The following is a 24,217-nucleotide window of genomic DNA, read 5'->3' as shown; positions in this document are numbered from 1 at the left end:
AATTGAGGTGGCTATGATATTTTCGTAGAGATGGGAATAATCCTCCCGCATGCCACATTTCACCTACGAACTCCTTTTTCCTGAAGATTTAATAGGATCTGAACATATTTTTAGAAAATACTGCATGCAAACTTTTTGATGATCTGTCAGCGGCCATGTTAGTTACTTAATTTTGTTTTTCATAGTTTCATCATAAGCAGCATAGGGATATGCTATATTTCAAGTATCTATAGGGATTCGTGTAAAAGATATCAGATTACTTTCTATTCGAAATCGAGATTTGTGGCGCCATCGAAGTATGCTGTAGAAACCAATTATTCATTTTCTCGTACTCTTATCATGTTTAGGTTGACGCCGCTATAGGGTACTAGTAGGAATTACGGGAATGTCAATGTTTTCTGTGAATTACCTGTTGTCGTGGATGGTGGTTCATCTCGCGTTTGGAATTATGTAAACTGGGACGTAATTTTAGAAAATCCAATTTCTCCAAAACGTTCAAATCGTTATTTATTTATTTTGCCCACATAATTTATTTCCATGTTCAGATACCTGATGTTCTTGTATGAGTCTCTTTTAATGGTAATATCAAGTATAGTTCCTCCATGGTCTATATTTTTATTGATTTTTCAGAAAATTTTAGATATATTTCATATACATCCTATCCGTAAATTGCACCGTTTTAGAGATATTATAACATTTTACGTCAAAAAGGACGTTTGCAGACTGAACAAACGGAAAATCCTTTTAAATTTTACTCTGTTGAATTACCCTGTGGAAAATCGCTCCTTGAACAAATTTAGTAAGTAATTTTGATTATTGGAAAGTATTATAATTAAAATGAATTTGAAAAAACTAGCGAATTAAATTAGAATTAAAAGTTTAAAAGCTACTGGCACCATCGCGCAATTAGAATTGATTTAATTTTTTTAAAACTAAATTAATGTTTTTTAATTCCACTTGACGAATTCGTTGGCAAACATTTACACAAGTTAAAAGTTCCGAAACGATTTGAACAACGTTGATTTACTAAAGTAAACATCTTTAGGCATCCAAAAATTCTACAACTGTTTGATTTTTTCTATTTTTCACATAGGATTTAAATAATTTTTGATTTTGCAGACAAAGGTAAACTTTACACTAATTTCAGGTCTTCACCTTATTGATATGAGAAGAAATTATATTTTTGTGGCAGAACTCTGCAATTTTGTATTTTAAGGAAAGTGAAGAAAATTCTATTATCAATTTTCTAAAGTAGAATTAAAAAAAAAACTGGGTGTCAAATAGATTCGTAATAGAAAAACAGTCAAGTGTGGAGATATCTCACTTTAGAACGAAAAAAATTGACCAATGTGCTGTTTAGTTCGTGAAATTTAAAGACATGTGCGAAAGGTCGTTCTTATCTCTACGAAAATTTAATAATCACCTGTGGCGCATCAATTGCCACCGTAGTTTCACCACTATATTATCTAACAGCTATATGGCTTTATCTATAACTTGTGCAATTGGACTGTTTGTAACTATCGGTGGGCAGTTTTTCAAAAGCTCCATGTCACTTTATTGTGACACTTTGGGCTAGTCTTATCAATCAGTGCATAATTGAGCATTTCACAGTTAAGGAGAAGAAGAAACATTTAAACAATATGCATTTATTTATTTCAATGATTCCCGCACGTGCAGTGTGTCTCACTTTAGAACAGTACACCATTATAAAATCGTTGTTTCTGGAAGTGCGCTAAACTCTTGTTTTGCGTATTGCTTCAACCAAGGTCATGGTCAATAACATTTAACAAAAGAAGGAGAAGGGAGGAGTGCTATTAGAACCCAACTATTTCTATCATGTTTCAATACATGTATACTATATGTGTGCCTTAAAAAATATTTGTGTGTAAGATCTTAAAATCACACACAAAATAATCTTTATTTACAAGGTAGACATTTAATTTTTGAAAATATTAAAAACTTTGTTCATTAGTCTAGTTATTTTTAATAATCCCTAAAAGTACATCTCGAGTTTCCGCTTCAAAAACTCGTGTCATTTGGCAGTGACTTTTGTCCACACGAAAAAAACCTTTTCAGTGTCCTTTAGTAAGACCTATTGACCAATCGGATCAGGAATATTCATTAAAATAAACAAGGATTATTTGACTTAGGCCCGGTTGTACAGTCTCGGTTCAAGCTATAGTTTTTCTAAACTACGCTCAGTGATGAAATGGATTCGAAAATACATTTTCGTTGTACAAGCCGTTTATATATAAGCCCAGCTCTACAACACCGAGTTTAAGAAAAAAAATGTCGGTGACGTTTGCGCATGCGTAGTTGCTGTGTATTTTTAAAAATCAGCAGCTGTAGCAATCAGAATCAAGAATGGAGATTGCCCAACGGCATACTCCATCCTGAAACAAGCAGTTTTAAAGAAAAAATAAAATTTTTGGGAAGGGCGTTTTAATTCAGCTTGTATTTCAGGCATTTTAATCAATTGAGGATAAAGTCCTGCAATAGCTCTGAACACGTTGCATACAATTCGACTTGCTGTTCCTTTTTCAATCCCAACAAAGTCTCCAACATCCTGAAGAAAGTTTTCAGTTGGATAATATCTGAATGTGACAAGAACTAGGCTGCAAACTAGGTAGGAAGGTTAAAATAATTTAATTCATCATATAATAAGAAATAATACTCACCATGTTCAGAAGATCGAAATCTTTGAATAAATTCATCATCATTCCATAGTAAAAAATGATCCTCTCTGTATTTCTTTTGTTTTGTTTGTCGTCCCTTTTAAAAATTGATCATAACTTTTTTATTTATGAAAATTTTGGATTCGGATAAAAACATTTTTAGAGAATTTTTTAAGGCAAATACAGTGGCGTACTCAGATTTTTCATACAGTTCTCAGTTTTCTCATAAATGAATACCACTTTTTTATTTTTTATGGCAATCATAGTTGGCTATAATCTATCGAGCTATTTTCAGCCACGTGTTGCTATCTGTGATAAAAAAGGACGGAAATATAATATATATGTATAATATTTTCAAAAAGACATCACATAAAAACCTTTAAAATAATTTAATAAACACTGGAACTTGAAAAAAGATAGGACCAATTTAAAATAGCACGAACGTAAAAACCATGTACTTTTTTCATTAATTTCAATATTTTTGATTATTTAGAAAACAAAATTATAGTTATTTTAACCTAATTAACAAAACGCAATAAATATTAGAAGTCAAAATATTAAAATTTTAAGTCTATTTTGCTCTATCTAGTTCAGGGTTTTCCTATTAAAACACTCCATTTATGACCACCTTGTACAGCTTAATCCGTATAGTTGGGTTTTAAGTATTTCTTAATTTTAAATTCTTAAAAAATTGTGTAGTACTTCTCGCTTCTCTGTTTTTTGTGTTTTGTCGCAGTTGGCGATGATTTTAGGTTGAACCAATAAGCAAAGCAACGTTTGTTTTATAATGCATTTATGGTTGTACATTTCTTAAGTACGATACACTGTATACGATCACAATTACCGAAATTACTGCTAGGCGCTGCTGATGCGCCCAAAAGGTTTAATAATTAATAAAATAAATGTATTACGGTTCTAATTGCACATACAATATTTTTGTTTTCCCACGTACAACACCCGATCGTTCTGATCAGGAGAACCCATCAGAAGGCCGATGTTCTGCGAGGAACCGTATTTTTCTTCGCCCCATATTTCGACGATGAAGTGCAGCCCTTCCGAATTTTTGGATATCATTTCTATTTTGACTTCGCTCTGTCCCACTCCGCCTTTCGTAACTCTGGCTTCCGCAGCGCGCGTATCGTGGGGCATACGATTGTGCACCCTTACGCACGTTATGTGATACATACTTCTTCCGTCCCAGTTGTACTAGAAAAAATAGACATAGATATAGACATTCTTATACGACTCCTACCGGTATGATCTAGGAAACTATAGGAGATACGAGGATCGTCAAGTTGGGCCAACGTCGCTGTTTGCCTATTTCAGAAATTGTACAAAATAGAAAAGTTGTATACTTTCTTGTAGATTTTTTAATTTGTCATAAAGGGTGTTCAAATGTCGGCTTTCTTATTTCAAATACAAGACCCTGTATATTATATTAGTTTTCGATTCACCGAGACAATGTTTATGTTCTTCCTTTAGCTGCTCCCCCTCAAAAAATATATAAGCAGGTGCAGAGTAGAATGGTAACCGTTTCAGTTAAGTTCTCAAGAAGCCAACATAATGATTGGTGAAACGTCAGCAAGCTAGATTCATCAACAACCAACGCAGGAGGAATCCAGAAGATTTTTATTACAGTAGCCTCTGGAAGTTTCTTTGAAAAATACCCTATACCTAAATCTAACACTTTTCGGCAAATTTTGAATTTCATGTCAAAAATTTTTCCTATAATTACCTAATTTTGGATGGATTCCTTATGAAATGGGGACTATTGAGTGCATATTTTGGATGTAAATTACGACGTAGTGGGTAAAAAGGAAGTATACGAGGGCAGCGCCAAAATTTCCCGGCCCGAATATGAAAGGAACAACTTAACTTCAATACACTTATTACATCTCTTTATTAACAACTCAATGCCTTTAAGAAAATAACTTCGTCGTTAAACCGCCGTCCACGTAAGTCCTTTTTCAAATATCCAAACAAATAATAGTCGCTGGGGGCCACATCTGGACTATCTGTTGGACCCCACACTCTAAAATGGCAGCTTGTGCAACACCAGCAGTATGGACAGGTGCATTATCGTGCAAAAGACGCACGCCTCTGGTCTGTTTTCCTCGACGTTTTACACGTATGCGTAATATTTACCATTGACAGTGGTATTAGTTTCTTTAAAAGAATTCCTTCACAATCCCAAAAGATCGTGGCTATCACCTTTTTTGTTGATTGGCAGACTCTGAATTTTCTTGGAGGTACTTCACCCTTACGACGCCACTCCATTGATTCTTTTTTCGATATAAGGTCATAATAGAGAACCATAGTTTCATTTCCCGTCACAATACTTTCTATCACAGGCTTCCGTTCCGACCCACAGAGTTCCAAAAAAGACCGCGGACACTCGACACGGCGTTGTTTTTGAATAGGAACCCATCTTGCACTAACCTTATGCATACCTAAATGATCATGCAGGATTCGACGAACACTTGTATCAGAAAGCTTAGTAACTTCTGAGATTTCCTTGACTTTTAAACGTCGATCACTCAATACCACCTCTTCCGAAATCGCAACAATATCTTCCGTTATGATCTCCACTGATCGACCAGTTCTTGACTCATCTTCAAGGGACTCATTCGAAAACGTTTTGGCCATTCTTTCACTACAGAATACGAAGAAGAACTTTGGCCGTACACACCATCCAGCCTTTCTTTAATAATTTTAGGTGCTAACCCTTCTTTTGTCAAAAACTTTATGACTGCTCTATCCTCAACTTGCGTTATTTGCGACATTTTTTCGTACACGTCTTGTTTAAAATGCTGTCAATAAAAAACTGTTTGACGCAAGACTTCAGTTTTTTTTTTCGCAGGCTACTAAGATATATATTTAAAAGAAGACAAAGTTTTTTCGTGATACTGGAGGTGCATCTATGTGATGGGAAATTTTGGCGCTAACCTCGTATATATTATATTATTTAAAATGTAAAAAGTAATTGTTTCTAGAATAAAAAATTATGCTGGTATTCTGTTTCGGAAATTTGTGGAAAATGTGTTTTCCCAAATACATGTCAATTCAGTTTTTTCCATTAAAAGAAAAAGAAATATTTAATATCAGAGAAAGTTCCACACCTGTCATTTTTAACCAGTAACAAGTGTTTTTTTTTGACAGTTAACCAGGCAAGGGATGGATTTTATAGAAACTTTTTACTTCGTGAGCAAATTATATTGGATATTTTGTTGACGTGACAGCAGCAGCAGCAGCAGAAATATTTCTTAGGTTACTTTATCAAGACAAAAATTGACGTCGTTAAAAATCGAAAAATAAATTTTAATTATTTGATTTTCCAACAATGACACAAGCAGGATCATAAATTTATATTTATCATTATCTATCCTCTAGAGTCCACTGCTGAACGTAGGCCTTCCCCAAACGTTTCCATTTTGCTCGGTATTGTACAGCTTGGGTCCAGTGTCCCACTATCCCTTTAATGTCATCTCTTAAACGCGTTGATTGTAGACCTTACTTTTTAGGCTTCTTGGTAGGCCGTTATTAAAAACATCCTTCAACCCCCTATTTGCTACCCATCCTAGCAATTTGCTGCGTCTGGTTGTCTCTACTAATTCTTATTTCTTTTTTAATCATTTTCTAATTCTAAGTTGCGGGTGAATAGCTTTCGGGATGTTGTACCTTCCTTTTGATGGGAAATTTGTCCCTGTTTTTGTGGAATCTGATCCTAGCATACGAATCACAGTAGATACTAGACTAAAGGCTGTCCGAGGCTTGGATCTAGATTAACTTCAGTGTTTTCTATTTTCTATATGGACCAATACGTACAAGAGCTTACCCGTATGATGTTGATGTTGTTGATAGTAACATCGCTGGTAACTTTGTAATATAAAATAAAATAGAAATGTGCCGTACCAGGCTGGATCTAATTATTTTTCCCGTGGTCATATCGGTACCACAAGCCGTACCTTTTTTATCAGCTGTCGAAAGCGGTCTCCTGAAAATCGGCCGTACTGCAAGCAAGTGCATAAAGGTGCTGCAGGCTGGATTATATATTATTATTTTCATCTTATTCTTAGCACTTCTTTAGATGTATTACGCAAGCAAGTTATTATGTTTGTGTATATCTCTAGAACGGTCGTAAGAAATTCGTCAAGTTTCTGCTCGAGTCTTCATTTGTATAGCTCTCTAACAATGTCGTGTAGCAAGCTTCCCAAATTGTATGTTGAATAGTTTATTTCTTCGAGCTCGTCTATGTTCCATTATCAGTTTTGTTTTTGTCATACTTGAACGGCATCCGGATTTTTGTTCTTAAGAGATGATGGTCAGATCCACAAGCATAACTCACGTCGTTGATCTGTAGTTTCTTTGCCTGTTTAACTATGATGTAATCTATTACTGATTTAAAAGTACTATTTATTATTATTATTATTGATTGAGATATTCCAGAAATGCCGCTCTGTGACTCCGACTTCACAAAACGACGTTCTGTTTTAAATACGACCAGAGGCTCTTTGAGCCACGAAGTGAGTCACTGGTCGGTACAGCTGTGTTTCCGAAGTAGACGAAAAGATCTCAGCAATACCGCCTTCTGCATTTTGCCCAATAACACTTTCGTAATCGGACCGCACGCCGGTATTTGGTGTAGTTCTCGTGCAGCGCTAGCATGTATTCCGCCCATGCATCCAATGGTCAAAATCACAAGTTCTACTGTGTGCCCAGCATAAATTTGTCTATAGTCATCTAGTAGCTTTCGATATTTTTGTCTCATTTGCTGCTTCTTGTTGGTTATGATTTGATCACCAATAACGAATAATTGCTCCGCTCCATGATCCAACAAAACTAAATCGGGTTTATTTTATGCAATGTAATACCAGTAGATTCGACATGATTCATTATCAATAACTGCCTCGATGTCCTGCATAAGACAGGACCTGGGCCCGATCGATATCGTAGTAATGTCTGCAATAAAAGTGTAGCTCCCGAAGGACTGCATTATAACGGGTTATGTATTTCGTTCGGGCATACCGAGAACACGCCGATAGTATATGCATTATCGTCTCGGGTCGTTGTTTGCATGCTCTGCAATTATCGTCCTCCACGTTAAGCCTTAAAACATTTTTCCTGTTAGCAAGGGTGTTTATTGCACCTACTTGTACCGCAAATAAAGCGTCTTCCGTTTCAAATCTTAGCCCGGCCGATTTAAGAAATGAAAATGTTAATCCTGTGCTTAGTGAACCAGTGTCAATTCACTGCTAGTACTGACCACGTAGCGACTTAGACTTGTGGGTGTTTAAGAAGAGTGTTTGCTCAGATTGCTTTATTACTGCTTTAATGCGTTCTGACTCTAACTTTGCCAACGATTTTGGCTTCGTATTAAGTGAGTCGAAGGTAAGGTTAATTTGTTCCACCGCTTTCTCAGCATTCAAAAACAGACTTTTCGTGGCCGTAAACCATTCGAAGTAAAGGGTCATCAGGGCACACTATCCTGCAGGCTATACTAAGGAACCATTCTGTTGTGGAAGTTTTCTAGTCCAATCAGACCCCGGCACCCGGACAGGCGGGAAAGATAGAGCCTTGGTACTGAGGAGCGGGGATGCAAGCTACGATTCATGGTCATTATTTTTCTCGTTATTCGGTTCAGTTGTTGAAGTTCTATTTGCGTCCACTTGACGGCTGCAAATGTATATGCTACGGTTGGGACTGCCACCATATTGGTTGCAAGAATTTTATTGCGGGATGTTAATTGGGAGCTCCAAATTTGTTTAAGTTTGGATCTGTAGCGAGAGATAAGTGCGCTCTTTACGCTTGTGGCTGCCTGTAGATGACGTTGTTCAATACAAAGATATTTGTAGTGTTCATCATGGCGCAATAGACGAATTATGCTGTCATCAACCAAGTCCTGGTTATTCTGAGCTCTATTATTATTAATATTAATATTATTCTTCGCGAGCGGCCGTGCCGGAATCGAGAAACATTGCGCGTTGCGAGTCGGAAATTTGAACACCTGTTTTGAAAAGCAGTGTGCAACACCCTCAAGAGTCGAACCCTCCGGTAGAACCGTGCAGTGCAGTCCCTTCAACCCATCCTCCACAAGGAAATTTGGGGTGTCAGGGCATGATTACGGTCATTTTATCTCGTATTCGGGGAACCAGAGTGATCTTGGAATTACAGATGGAACCAGCAAATTTATACACAAATTTGTTGCGTAACCGAACATAAATTTTGGTTAGTTTAGATATTTTTAAGGAAAATAAAAAAATTGTTATAGCGGGGGATTTTAACATAGACATGCTTAGAGAAAATGAACACAAATTAAGCTTAATTTCACTAATGGCTTCATTTAACCTTTTGCCTACGGTATTTCAAAACACAAGGGTAACGTCACATACAGCAAGCTGTATTGACAACATCTTTGTGAATTGTCAATACGGAAACACTCTAGTATTTGACGCTTTCATTTCTGATCATACTGCTCAGAAAATTACATTACCTTTAGAGAATTTTAGACAACATACGGCTCATTTTAAAAGAATATTTTCAGAAAAAAATAAGCAAACCTTTATAAACTGCCTACAAGAACAAAAGTGGGAGGATGTAATTAAGACAGAAACGGATGATGTCAATCAAGAGAGGAACTTTTTTATGAATCTTTTCTCTACACTGTTTGATAAATTGGTTAAGGCTTTCGCGGCCCGTTGATAAGCTATTATCTTGATTCGGGTTTAAAGGCCGTCGTCGATTGGAATTACTTCCTAACGTTTCGCTAGCACTGCTCGGGCGTTCCTAAGGATCGGGTTCCAGATTTTGTTGAGTCAATATGCAATGAGATTTTAGGTAGAAACAGTTTAGGGGCTGACATTGGTATGAGTGAGGATCTTAATCAAATGTCAAATGATTTTAATGAATATCTGTTGAACGTTTTGCCTGAATTATTGGAAAACCTAGAAAAAAGGCCATTTTCCAATAAAATAAGCGTAAATTCACAGTCCATGTTTTTAACTCCGGTAACACCAGATGAAATCTGTCATTTTGCTTGAACAAATTAAAAGTAAACATAGTAATGGAATATACGAGATTCCAACCAGTACAATAAAAATTTCTGTCCCGTATGTAAGTAAAGTGTTGTGTCTTTTGATTAATGAATCATTTGAAAATGGCGTTTTCCCAGACCGACTTAAAACAGAATTAATAAAACCGCTCTATAAAAAGGGAGATGCGGAAATAATTACCAATTATAGACCAATTAGTCTTTTGCCCGGGTTTTCTAAAATATTTGAGATGGCTATTTGCAAAAGACTCTTAGAGTTTTTTAATAAATATAAAATGTTCAACAATCATCAGCATGGTTATGTAGCTAATAAATCAACAGAAACCGCTATATTTCAGTTTATAAAAACAATTTTAAAACACTTGGAGGGCGAAAGAATAGCTTTAGGTACGTGCTTAGATTTTTCTAGAGCATACGACTGTATAGACCGTACGACATTTTAGTAGGCTGTCGCGGGGATCGCGGGGTCATGGGCATGCCGAGTGACGTCATGATCCCCGAGATGACCTTCTTTGATAAATTGACCTTTCTCTTTCCATCAAGGGAAGATTGGAGAGAGGGCAGAGTCGGCTCCTGGGATGGACTTGTCTGGTACACGGATGGGTCCAGAATGGGAGATCTGGCCGGAGCTGGAGCGTACTGCGAGACAACTGGATCAAGCTTGTCGGTCCCTCTGGGTTAGTACTGCACTGTGTTTCAGGCGGAAATTTTCGCTTTATTGATGGCGGCCAGAGAGGTGCTTCGGCTCAACTACGGAAGCAGGAGAGTCCTCTTCTGCTCGGATAGTAGGGCTGCACTCATGGCGCTGAAGTCAGTGCGTACGCGCTCCTTGTTGATAAAGGAGTGCAAAGGGGTACTGAGGATGGTGGCTGAGGAGAGAAAGGTCACGTTGATCTGGGTCTCGGGTCACACCGGTATCCGGGGCAATGAAGCAGCGGACGCCTTAGCCAGGGAGGGATCCTCGCATAGGCATATAGGGCCAGAGCCCCGCTTGGGGATCGCCCCGTGTGTGAGGCGGGGAGCTCTCGAAGCCTGGGAGAGAGACCGGGCCGCGGGGGGCTGGAGAGTTGCTCCGGGAATGAGGCAGGCGAGGCTTATGATGGATGGGCCCGCCCTTCCTCGGACCAGGGAGCTGCTTAGACTGACCAGAAGGGAGTGTAGAGCACTAACAGGGGCCTACACAGGACATTGCAGGCTTAGGAGGCATCTTTGCTTGCTAGGCATTGGAGACGACCCGGAGTGTAGGTGGTGCATAGAAGGGGAGGAGACCCCGTATGATCTGCTCACCGAGTGCCCTGCCTTGACATGGGCAAGATTGGGAGTCTTCGGAACGGCCCTGATCGATCCGGACTCAGTACACGGTATCGGGCTAAAGGAGTTGCTGACCTTCTATAGGAGGGGCGGCATTCTGGACGCCCTCTAGAGCGGCCTGGGGGCACAACAGGCCCATCTGGTGGCCTAAGTGCTTGGACGCTCGCGAGGGCGCCCCCCTTTAATGCCAATACCAATACCAATACGACTGTATACACAGGGACTTATGTAAGAGGTAATGTTCTAAAATTGTTTGAATCATACTTAATAGGAAGAATAATAGGAAGTAAGAATAACCCAAAGTGGCACTAGTTATTTTTCGGATATTAAGGAAAATAGTCTGGGCATAGCACAAGGTCCAATTTTATTTATCATTTTTGTGAATGACTTTCGATATTTCGTAACACAGTCAGAAGAAGAGAGCATAATATGCTATGCGGATGATACCAACCTGCTTGTAGGTGGAAATAATCTCACTGACGTTAGTGATAAAGGCAACGATATTTTTACAAGGGCTTATGACTGGTTTCTAGGAAATAAATTGATAGTAAACAAAGAGAAAACGAATTTAATTATGTTTAGAACTAAATTATGTCGAGTTGAAATACCATTAAGAATACGGATAGGTAAAGAAAATATTAGTATTGTAAATAGCACTAAATTCTTAGGGTTACAAATTGACGAATTTCTTGATTGGTCTGAACATATTAATTATCTGCTAAATAAATTAAATTCAATTTGTTATGGAATTCGAGTCGTTGCAAATTATATGAATAAGGAAACGTTAAAAATTATGTACTTTGCAAACTTTCAGTAGCGCATGAGGTATGGAAGTATCTTTTGAGGGGGTAGTGGTCAACTACAGAAAATTTTCGTGGTTCAAAAGAGGACTCTTCGCACTGTCAAAAAAATGCAATTTAGAGAGAGCTGTAGAGGGGTGTTCAAGACTGAAGGTATTTTTACTGTATATGCTTTATATATTTTTTAAAAATCGAAAGGACTTCGAACTACAGATATTTGATAGGTATAATACCAGAACCCTAAATGTAAATTACCCTATTCACCGTTTAACTTTAACTGAAAGGAGTCCTTATTATATGTACCTGAGATTGTATAATAAATTACCAAATGAGGTAAAAACAATTGCAAATCTAAAAATCTTTAAATACACAATAAAAAAGTTATTGATAGAGTTAGAACCTTACTCCATAGAAGATTTTTTCTGTAATATTTAAATAATTGTAAATACGATGTAATTGAAATTTGTTAAAATATCTGGTGCTTTTTCCTTTTTTGACGCCGATCTCTTTTGTGTTTGGTATATTATTTTTAAGTAATGTATTTAGGACACAATGTGAAATAAAGTTGATTATTATTATTATTATTATTATTATCATTATTATTATTATTATTATTATTAAATTCTGGTTAGAGGTTATCAGAACTTCGTTAGCTGCGGGGCAGCAAGACTAAGTCCTCAAGCGTTCCCCTCAATGACCGATTGGGTAATGTTCGCTGCACCCAAGAGTGCCGACTTCTGCACATCATACGGTAAGTATTGCAGTTTAGACCCAGTCTAGTGAAGTTGGTTTTCAGTTCCGTCGGTACAACACCCATGCTGGATGTGATCAATGGGACGACCTTCACTCTCTAAATATGCCACGGTTCTTCAATTTCCAATTTCAGACCGTCATATTTTTGGATCTTCTCAGCCTTCTTAGGGTCGATGTTGCGTGTGTTGGGGATGGATATATCAACTAAATATGCGGTATTTGTCTCCTTATCAATAACTGTCGAGTCTGGTCGATTATGCCTGATTTCCTTGTCTGTGATTATGGTTTTGTCCCCGTAGATTTTCGCTTTGTTATTCTCGATGACTGGTGATGGTTGGAGGCAGGAATATGGTATTTCTTTGCCAATTCTAGGTATATAATGTATGCAACCTTCTTGTGCCTCTCTATATATTTTGTTGTGTCTAGTTTGTGCGAGTGTTTTCTTTCATGATGTACTTTCGATAGTTTTGAGTACTGACAACCTGGTCTTCCATCGCTACCACAAACCCTCCTGTTTCTGGCATTGAATAGCCCATCCTCAGTCATTCAAGGGAAGCATCTTTGTCGACGTTGTTTCGGTTTATATCTCATTGATATCGGCCGTGCAGTTCTTTGCTTTGAATTTTTTCCAGAGTCGTATCTGGTTTTCCTAACTTCATTTCTCCAATTAGAGTTAGCGGTGTAAACGCTTGGTCTGCCTTTATGACCACTTAATGGAGATTTTCTGCTGGAAGTATTTGCGCAGGTTTCGAATTTGTTGGTAGCGCGTGTTGACTACGTCGGCTATACGTCTTCTTCATTCGTGCCTAGGTAGAGTAGTTCTTTCCATCGATGATCTGGGGTGGTTTTTTTTTACACCAGTGTACAACTCCAAACGAATATTCCAGGGCCGGCATGGCATAAGTATTAATGGCTTTGGTGATGTTAATGGAATTTATCTCTTAAGTTTTTAATGTCAAATTGGATAGAATTATTCAAATGAAATGTTTCCTTTTGAAAAAAAATACGTTTATTAAAATTTAATTTTTGTACTTCATTTTTGATCTCCTTGTATCAATTTATGTCCAAAATATCCATTTAATATGTAACAATTGCTGTTCCACAAGGAATCCATCCGACATTAAATAATTAAGGCTTCTTCATAGTGGAAATTTTTAATTTTTAATTAATTTTAAATTTTTGGTATAAAATTTAAGATTTGCCAAAAAGGCTTAGACTAAGGTAAGCACGAGATATATCCAATGCAAAAATTAAATAATATGCAGGGTGTTTTGTGAACGGATCATCAATTTTAAATGAAAAATATAAATTTAAAAGATCTAAATAATACTACGCAACTTTTCTATTTAACTCTTTTTTCTTTGGTTCGTAGTTTCTGAGTTAAGGGAATACGGAAGTTGGAAGACCCTGTATATCTTGCCTGTTTCGGCATCGGTCATAGGCTTAGGCAAACTTCGTGCAATAAAAGTGAATCCGTCCATGAGATTGAAATACCGCAAAATAGACAAAAAACAAGTGATTGGAGATTTAAGTAGCTTCAGGAAATTGAAAAGTATAGATTCGAAATAGATTAAAATTGATTCCACCTTGGTTGATTCCAGTAAAAACCGTCAGAGAAAAGTACCTTCTAATACAGAAAAACGTATAATCAGAATTCATGCTGGATTACAAGAGGGTTTTTATGTCAAACTGCTTGCCGTTGTATGAGAAAAATATTAAGTCCAATAAGCGTCCAAGCCCGTACAAAAGGTAAATGATACAAAGAAAAAAACTGATTCAGGGTTCAGACCGGAACGGTTATCCACAATGACCAAGGACAAGCCAACGAGAAGGAAGTAGTACTGGAGTAAGTACTTCGACAAATTGCTGAATATACAGGCAAATCATACAACAATAAAACCGCGCTCTTAGTGGAAGCACCAATAATAGTTGAAGTTGAAAAGGCAACCCTTAGCCAGCGGATGTCTTAAGAATGGGGAAATATAGGCAAAAGAAAAAATACCACCAACTTGAGAGGAACGCGTGATAATACCCTCTGCAAGTAAGTTTTCTTCTTCTTAGTTAGTGCCAATGTGATCTCTTCGATCAACCAGATTTCATTCCGGTGTTTCCTTCTTATTCTCAGTACTTCTTTAGCCGTATCATGTAAGCAAGTTATTGTTTACGTATATTTCTGGAACGGTAGTAAGAGATAGAGATTAGTTAAGTTTCTTCTCTAATCACCATACACAAAAAAGGGATTAAAATCGTATTATACTGGAGAAATTGGCCTACTACTTCGAGGATCAAATAAGTGACTACTAGTGTGGATTGCGAGAAAATAGACAACATTTTCACAATTAGAGAGTTAATGGGGCAACGCTGAGATTATAATAAAACATTACATCATTTTTTTAGTGATTTTAAACAGACCTAAAATGAGACAGTATAATAAAAGTGGAAATGTGAAACGTTATAGCAGAACTTGGGATACCTAAAAAGACATGCTTAGTTGCAGAAAAAACCTCAATCTTCTTTGCAGTTAACAGTGGGTTCAAGCAGCATAGTTAGCATAGTGCGAAAATCCAATACAGAAACACTGCTATTTAGAAACCATCAGACCATCAAAAATAGAATACATACTTTTTACAAAAACTTCTAGATTCCTCCTTTGTCGGTTTTTGCCGAGTCCTGTTGGTTTCTTCAAAGCTTGACTAAAACTGACTCGCATTTTACTCTGCACCTGCTTATATATTGTTTGAGGGGGAGTATCGTATGACTGATTCCCATGTTGGTGACTGAGTCGCGGTTAAGATTGTCAGGTTGCTTCTAGATTTCTATAGACTCAAGGATTTTTCGTTGGTAGAGGAATGGATTACATGCAAGAATCTTTAGTTTTATTGAATAAAATTTTATGTTCGGTTTCATGATTGTGATCGACAATTGCTGATGAGTTTATTTGTCGTACTATTAAGGCTGTTGTTCAATGTTGATATTTTTCGTATCGTCTCTCCAATGTCTTCTTTGCCGTATATAAATGGAATGTTGTAAACTCCTAGCATCTCAAATGGGATTTTGTCTCTGACGGATCGAAGAAGTTTCTGGACAAATGGTAAATTTGGTTTTGAAGTTGTATTTCTTAAGAATTTTTAATATGTGGTTAGTGATGTTTTGCTTGCTAATGGAAGGTTGTGGTGAAGTGTATTTTGTGATGGAACGCTCAATATCTTTAATGTGGTAAATATTAGAGAAGAGCAGAGGTAAGGTGTTTTAATTCTGTTTTCAGTGACTCGGGCTGAGATAGTTTTGCTTCATCGTATAGCTCAAAAAGGGACAATGAAATTGTGCTTTTGGTTAACTTTAAAATACAACTAATATCTTAAATTTTCGATGCTTCTCGAATATCTCGGGAACCACTCGGAATTCTAAAAATGTCTCAATGCTATATATGCACGAGAATTAGTAAACTTTAATCCATTCTAGTCTATCCTATAGTTTCCGAAATATCTTTGGTAGAAATTTGAGTTACCTTCTGTTGGCTCAACTTGAAGAATTGGAAAAGTTATGGTAATACGTACCGTCGTTTTCTTGACCGTGTAAGGATCGGCGTTTTTAATAACATCCTCGTAGATCAACCTTGTACCCCTGCAATTTCCATCGTCTATGTTGTACGCGTAATCAGCCCATTCCAGGGTGTTTGGGTTGCGGTACCCGCAAATAACAGCAATTAGACATGCAACTACCACTAGAATCGTCAACGACTTCATCGTTGCAAGGGGTTTTAAGAAAAATCGAATATAGAACGGCACAATTTACGACACGAATTAAATAATATTTGTTACAGTTACCCATATTTTGCTATTTGTTTGTTTTCGTAACATTTAACCCGCTAATCTGTGAACTTTACGTGATAAATTTAATAATATATTTATTATAGTAGACCCTAAGATTTTTTGCGTACACGATGAAGGCATGAATATTGTTAATAAAAGAAAAAATAAAAACATTTTTTAAGTTATTCTATTTACAAATGTCCTGGATTCCTCCTGCATCGGTTGTTGATAAATCAATAATTGGCAATAATCTTGTGAAAATAAATAAGAACTAAAAGTTTAGATTTTCACGAAATTATATATTTTGACATAACAATTGTTTCGACAACATCGTATCTTTATCAAATGTAATATTTACAAACTACCTGCTACTATATATACCGAAAAATGACTGTAAAACCTTAATTAATGTTGTTGTGAGAATCTAAGTTCAATAAAGGAGAGGGATTTAAATCTAATTGATCGTTAAGCAATACATTCGAATGTCTCATTTTGTTAATCTCCATGGCTTCCAATAAATTTAATTTTCTACTTTTTGTGGCTGTATGTAATATATAAAAATTGTCGTCAAAAATGTGTTTTTCTGTGTTTAAGTGTGTAGCATAATTGGAATCTAGACTATTGTTTTTAAACGCGTTTTTATGTTCGTTAATGCTTTTCTTGAAGGATCTACCTGTTTGTCCAATATAAATTTTAGGACAAGATCCACATTTTAACCTGTAGACACCTGATTTTTGGGATTTTGGACATTTCGTTTTATTGTTTTTTAAATATTTTCCTATTGTGTTGTTAGTTCTGAAAGCTATTTTTAAACCACATTTTGACAAATGTTTTGAAACTTTTTCACTTGTTTCTCCTATGTATGTAATTGTTTTAAATTGTTCGTGTTCTGTATTAGGTTTTGGATAAATAGAGTTTACTGTTGTCTGTATTTGTTTTTTATTTATAATTTTATCTATAATGGATGGATTGTAGCCGTTTTCAGTGCAATTTGTTTAATGATATTAAGTTCTTTGTTGTAATTTTCTGTTGAGAGTGGCGTATTAAGAAGTCTTTGTATAAAAGAGTTAAATGCAGCCATTTTGTGTGTATAAGGGTGATTTGAGCTGTTATATATGACTGTGTCCGTGTGTGAAGGTTTATGATATGTTGAAAAATCTAATTTGTTTTGCGCTTTCGTAATAGTTAAGTCTAAAAAATTAATAGAGTTATCCTGTTCAATCTCGATAGTGAATTTTATACTATGTATTGAGTTAATGTAATTTAAAAAAGAATTCAATTGTCTGTCCGTTCCAACAAAGCAAGCAAAGACATCATCCAAATATCTATACCACCATAAAAAACTTTTACTTAAAGGATGGTATTATATTCTCCAAATTACCCATAAAAATCTCGGCTAACAAAGGACTAAGTGGGTTTCCCATAATCAAACCTTCTTTAGGGATATAAATCTGTTCATTAAATTCAAAATAATTTGGTCTAAAGATACTATTAAGCAATCTAATAAATCTTGTTTCACCAATGGGTTAACCAGTTTCCGAGTTAGGGTAAAATCTACTAAATCTATCACATCCATAGGTGGAATACTGGGAAATAAGTTTTGTACATCAAAAGACAATAGCCTTGCATTAGAAGGGATTAGTTAATTAATTAATTAAAAAGAATTTTTATTGCAAATTTTGGTTTAAAATCTGTGTGGAACTTTAAAATATTTACTAATTTTGTTGAGAGTTTAATTGCTGGAACTGCTACATAAGACACGACTGGTCTAATGGGCATATCTTGTTTATGTAATTTAACTAAAGAATATATTTTCGGCGGTTACTGATTCATTATTGTTAAAAAATACCTGTTTTTGTCACTAAATAGTGTGGAGTTAGTAATTACTTGCTTGACTTGTCTTTGATATAACTCGATAGGATCGTGTTTGATACATTGGAAAAGTTCTGGTTTAAGAAAATTGTTGGTTTTTGAAATATGTTCTGGAAGATCGATAGCTATGACTGTCTTCCCTTTATCTGAACGTGTAAATATTATGTTATTTTCAGAAGCTTTGTTTTTGATAGTTTTTACTAGTGACATTTGAGAAATTTCTTGGTGTTTGTTGTTATCTATTAATTGAGAGTTTATTATATTCACTAATACATGTTTGTTTAAATTAGAATCGTTAATGTCCTTAATTGCTAATACACAGTCGATTCCTAAACAGGCTAATTCTCTATTAATGTTCAAGTTTAATGGATATATCTTGTTTTTATGTAATATAATTAAAGAATATAATTTGTTGGTTGGTTGTGAATTCATAATTGATAAAAATACTTGTCGTTTTCACTAAATAGTGTGGAGTTAGTAATTACTTCTTTGACTTGTCTTTGATATCGTGTTGGATCGTGTTTCATACTTTGGAAAAGTTTTGGTTCAAGAAAATAGTTGGTCTTTGAAATATGTTCTGGGAGATCGATAGCTATGACTGTCTTCCCTTTATCTGCACGTGTAAATATTATGTTATTTTCACAAGCTTTCTTTTTGATAGTTTTTACTAGTTACATTTGAGAAATTCCTTTGCGTTTATTGTTATCTATTAATTGAGAGTTTATTATATTCGCTAATACATGATTATTATATAATTATGACGTATGTAAAAGACTTATTGGATGAAATATAGCGTCGGTATACAAGAGGAAATGACCAAGTCCAATATTAACACTTTTAAGTTTAATATTTGAAGATTTATGAACAAATATAAAATTCAATTATTTCTGGTAAGTTTATTTTAGTGGAAATACATATTGAATAGGTTTTGGTTAATCTATTGCATCTACTGCAATAGTAAAAATAACTTGAGTATTGTTTTGTTACAGTCATATACCTATTATTATTTTTCTATTCGAAGGAAATTTGAAATTGGTCACTTTCTCATGAATATAAAATCAATTATTTCTTGTAAGTTTATTTTAATGGAAATACATTTTGAAAGTAATATAACTATACCTATTAACTTTCTATTCGAAGGAGATTAAGGTCAAATTGTTCACCTAACATTTATTAACAATTTAAACAACCAATTCATGATTACAACACATTATTAAACAATTATAATTAATAATAAGAAAAATTAAGTAGCATTAAAATAATTGTAACATTATACTTCATCATCACTGCTTTCGTATTGTGCAGGTTCTGGGCATTTGTCTTTTATGGAATTATTACTTGGTAAGTTCATGTACCAGCCATTGGGAATAACTCCAGTTCAGCAAAGTTTAACTAAGTCATCCTTTTCGTTTTTTGATATTATCAATGGTTCTGAGTAGCACTTTTTTAAATCTCATTCTTTCGGTGCGGCGTACTACTGGGTCTACCCTTGCATTTAGAACTTTGTATTCTTCATCGTAATTGTATAAGGTTGTTCGGAAAGTCATTTCGTTTTTCCCGTCAGAGGACTTAATTACGTTTTTTCGAAACCAACTTAAGCCGCATAACCGTTATATGTCTTGAGAGCTGATATTGCAAGGCTTGTGTGTGAAAAAGTTCTATTAATTCTACGCAGTAGTTTTTGGTTGGTGCCCTTTTAAATATGGAGAGCAATAAGCAGCATTTTCGTCATATTTTACTTTTTTACTTCAGAAAAGGTAAAAATGCTGTCCAAGCGAGAAAAAAATTGACGGATGTATATGGAGAAGGTGTGCTAACAGTACGCCAGTGCCAGAACTGGTTTGCAAAATTTCGATCCGGCAATTTTGATGTCGAAGATGCACCACGGTCTGGAAGGCCGGTCGAAGCTGACAAAGATGCGATAAAGGCATTAGTTGATGCAAATCGGCGAATAACCACACGAGAGATCGCTGAGAGATTAAATTTGTCGAATTCGACTGTTTATGGCCATTTGAAAGGCATGGGCTTAACCTCGAAGCTCGATGTGTGGGTGCCCCATGTCCTTACGGAGCGAAATTTGTGTCGTCGCGTTGACGTGTGTGATTCGCTCCTCAAACGTCAAGAAAATGATCCATTTTTGAAGCGGATTATTACTGGGGACCAAAAATGGGTTGTATACAACAATGTTAAACGCAAGAGGTCATGGAGCAGAAAAGATGAACCGGCTCAAAGCGTGTCAAAAGCCAACATTCACCAAAAAAAGGTGATGCTCTCCGTTTGGTGGGATGTCAAAGGAATCGTTTTTTTTTGAGCTTTTGCCGGACAATACAACGATTAATTCAGAAGTCTATTGTCATCAACTGGACAAATTGAATGATTCACTTAAAGAGAAGAGGCCCGAATTAATCAACAGGAAGGGTGTAGTGTTCCACCAGGATAATGCGAGACCTCACACAAGTTTGGTCACTCGCCAAAAACTTTTACAGCTTGAATGGGACGTACTGCAACATCCACCATATTCTCCAGATCTGGCGCCTTCCGACTACTATTTGTTCCGGTCCCTGCAAAATTTTTTGGATGGCAAAACCTTTACCTCAAATGAAGATGTCAAAAACCACCTGAACCAGTTTTTTGCCAGCAAGGACCAAAACTTTTATGAGAGGGGAATTATGTTACTGCCAGAAAGATGGCAAAAGGTGTTGGACCAAAATGGCCAATATATAATTTAATAAAATATTTATTCATTATACGAAAACTGTCTTTCATGTTCCCCAAAAAAAACGAAATGACTTTCCGAACAACCCAATACCTGAACAATATTAAATTTTTTGTTTCTTTTCCATATCGGAGTTGTTTGATCTTCAGCCATTCTACTCTTTAACCAATTTCGTCTCGAAACGTATTTTTTAATGTTGATTTGCAGAGTTCCTTAAGATTGATAAAATCATTGCACGTCAGCTGGTAAACATTATAAGCACTTGAAATTTTATTTTTTCCTCTCTTGGATCGTGCTACTGTCATAATTGTTTTCCAGTCATTTAAGCAAAAGACAGGGATATTACGTTTTGGCTCGTTCTATTGCACTTTGCATCGAATCTGCTTCCATGTGCTTCTTTTTTAAGTTATGGGTCATAATTCCTATAGGTAAAACTTGAACGTTAAATGAAAAAAGGGCAGTTATGTATTGGTTACGATTCAGTCCGCTGCATGTGTCGCTGAAAACTGATACTTCTTTTACTGTATCTGTCCTTATTTCGTTACTTTCCCGTTGACCTTCTATTCGAAACAAAAGATAACAGTGTCCTCTCTTTGATGGAGCTAGCTAGTACAAGGATAAGTTATATGCGCAAATTTTGCTGCTATATATAAGCCATTCATTTTGCGAATTGATGTTTGCTCTTAGTCTGACGTCGGCAATAGTGCAATTCTGTAACTGAAAATCACTCAATGTGCCTTTTGAACTCATTTAAAATGTGTGGTTGTGTATTATTTCCGGGGGAATTCTTACCTCTTCGATCTTTCTTGATATGAGTAATTCCACTTTCACCTTTATTTGCTAGTGCTGAGTCCACAGACCCATGTCTTATGGAAAGGGTTTTTAAATAAAAATTTTTGCTATCCTTTTTTTTGTCTATTTTTTAGAAAATGGTATGACTTATCAACGGTTTTTCCCGGTCTGGTAGATGTTCTTACTCGTTTTTTTTTGACTTGCAGATGATGTTACGGTATTAATGATGAAATCTTTTTGCCTCTCGTTTGATAATCTGTTGAACTCTAAACAGAAAACTTGTCTTTGACCTTCTGAAAATTGCAGCGTGCGCTTATAACTGCAAGAAGTGCAATTTACACCTTCTGGTAGTTTGGCTGGCATTTGCTTACCTTTCGTGTTAATGTAAGGTAGACAGGATTTTTTAAGCAATTTATTTTTGACTCGTTTTATTCCTTGAGGATCTTTAGTACTCCATCTATGTTTTGGAATTACCTTTCTGATATTTAGAATAGGATCGATTTTTCCGTTTCACTATTAACAGACGTGTATTCGAAATCCAAATCTGTACTATCCGATGTGTCCATAAGGTCTTGAAGAATTTCGTTTGCGTTGTTATAGGAATTATTTGAACCGCCCGTGCTCATTTTAAAGATAAACTTTAATACATATGTACCTAGGTATTTAAGTTCAATAAAGGAGAGGTATTTAAATCTAACTCATCGTTAAGCAATACGTTTGAATGTCTCATTTTGTTAATCTCCATGGCTTCCAATAAATTTCATTTTCTGCTTTTTGTGGCTGTATGTAAAATATCAAAATTGTCGTGAAAAATGTGTTTTTCTCTTTTTACGTGTGTAGCATATTTAGAATCTAGACTATTGTTTTTAAACGCTCTTTTATGTTCGTTAATGCATTTCTTGAAGGATCTACTTGATTGTCCAATATAAATTTTAGGACAAGATCCGCATTTCAACCTGTAGACTGATTTTTGAGGTTTTGGATATTTCGTTTTATACTTTTTTCAAATTTTCCTATTGTGTTGTTAGTTCTGAAAGCTATTTTTAAACCACATTTTGACAAATGTTTTGAAACTTTTTCACTGGGTTCTCCTATGTATGTAATTGTTTCAAATTGTTGGTGTTCTGTATTAGGTTTCGGATAAATTGAGTTTACTATTGTCTGGATTTGTTTTTTATTTTTTAAACTTTTAGTTCTTATTAATTTTGTTAAATGGATTTTCATCAAGTAAAAGCCACCTCAGTTCCACAATATTATTACTTACCAAAAGCTGAGATAAAATATTTTGCAAATTTATAACACCTTTAAAGTTTTTGATTTAGTACACACTACACACTCTAGCTTACGCAATCAATAATATTATTTAAAATTCTAAATGCCAAACTACAATAAAACTGTTGACGTTTGAACGATCCATGGCTATCTTGATTTGGCCATATACAAAATTCGGAGTTTCGGAGCAATGATATCAGGAGAACTTGGTCATTTTCTCTTGAAAGTTTTTTTTACATGTGGACTGATCAATTCTTTCTATAAAAATATATTACGTGTTGAACATTTTATTGTTACAAATTAAAGAGTATGGCAACTATTACGATCAACTAAAAGACCTATAAATGAATACATAAAGATTAATTCAATAAAAAGAGAAGAATGCACAAAATTCTTTAAAAATCTATACAACTTAAAAGAAAATAATGCTCAAGACAAAACAGAAACAATGGGCTCAAATTGGATAATAACAGAAAACCACATGAAAAACGCAATACGAGAACTGAAAAAACGAAAAGCATCAGGAGAAAATACGATCACAAACGAAAAAATTAAATATGGAGGACGAAAACTAATAAAGCAAATAGCAAAAATTTTCAATAAAATAATTAAAGAAGAAAAGATACCTCTAGAGTGGAATAAAAGTTTGGCTACATTAATATTTAAAAAAGGAAACAAGAACAAGCCATCAAAAGTCAATAGAATACAACAACCCCATCTTCATGTGTTTCGTGGACCTAACAAAAGCGTTTGATAAAATACGACTCAATGACATAGTATCTTAAAGAAAAAATGTATCTCCTAAAATAATAAGAGTCGTAGAAGAACTCAATTACAACTGCTCCACTAAAATAAAAGCTGAGGGAAAGGTAAAAGTAAAAAAGGTAAAATAAAGGGAAACGCAGGAATAAGACAAATAAAAAGTAAAAAGACTAACAGGATACAAAATAGGAAACACAAATAACGCGAATTTATGTTACGCGGACGATGTAGTACTGACATCTAATAGCGAAGACAACCTACAAAGAATGTTACACATATTTAATAAAACCGCAAAAGAATGCAATATCAACAGAGAAAACTGAATGTCTAACATTATCTAAGGAACCAATAAGATGTAACCTGGAGATAGAAGGGACAATCAAAAAGCAAATAATGTCATCAAG

At 35.4% G+C, this 24,217-nt stretch overlaps 1 protein-coding gene across 1 annotated transcript; it reads right to left on the bottom strand.

The window, feature by feature from the left end:
- Window positions 1-3,451: 3,451 nt before the first annotated feature.
- Window positions 3,452-16,379, bottom strand: LOC132700683 (uncharacterized). The gene is made up of 2 exons (XM_060668163.1): window positions 16,145-16,379; window positions 3,452-3,881 (listed from the first exon to the last, which is right to left on the bottom strand). The coding sequence occupies exons 1-2, from the start codon at window positions 16,331-16,333 to the stop codon at window positions 3,591-3,593; spliced, it is 480 nt and encodes a 159-aa protein (XP_060524146.1). The 5' UTR covers window positions 16,334-16,379; the 3' UTR covers window positions 3,452-3,590.
- Window positions 16,380-24,217: the final 7,838 nt, after the last annotated feature.

Source organism: Cylas formicarius, unplaced genomic scaffold (assembly GCF_029955315.1).
Source record: "Cylas formicarius isolate icCylForm1 unplaced genomic scaffold, icCylForm1.1 PGA_scaffold_4__25_contigs__length_36172078, whole genome shotgun sequence".
Lineage (NCBI taxonomy): Eukaryota > Metazoa > Arthropoda > Insecta > Coleoptera > Brentidae > Cylas > Cylas formicarius.
The sequence above is the reverse complement of the archived record's forward strand: the minus strand, read 5'-3'. Positions and strand labels throughout refer to the sequence as shown.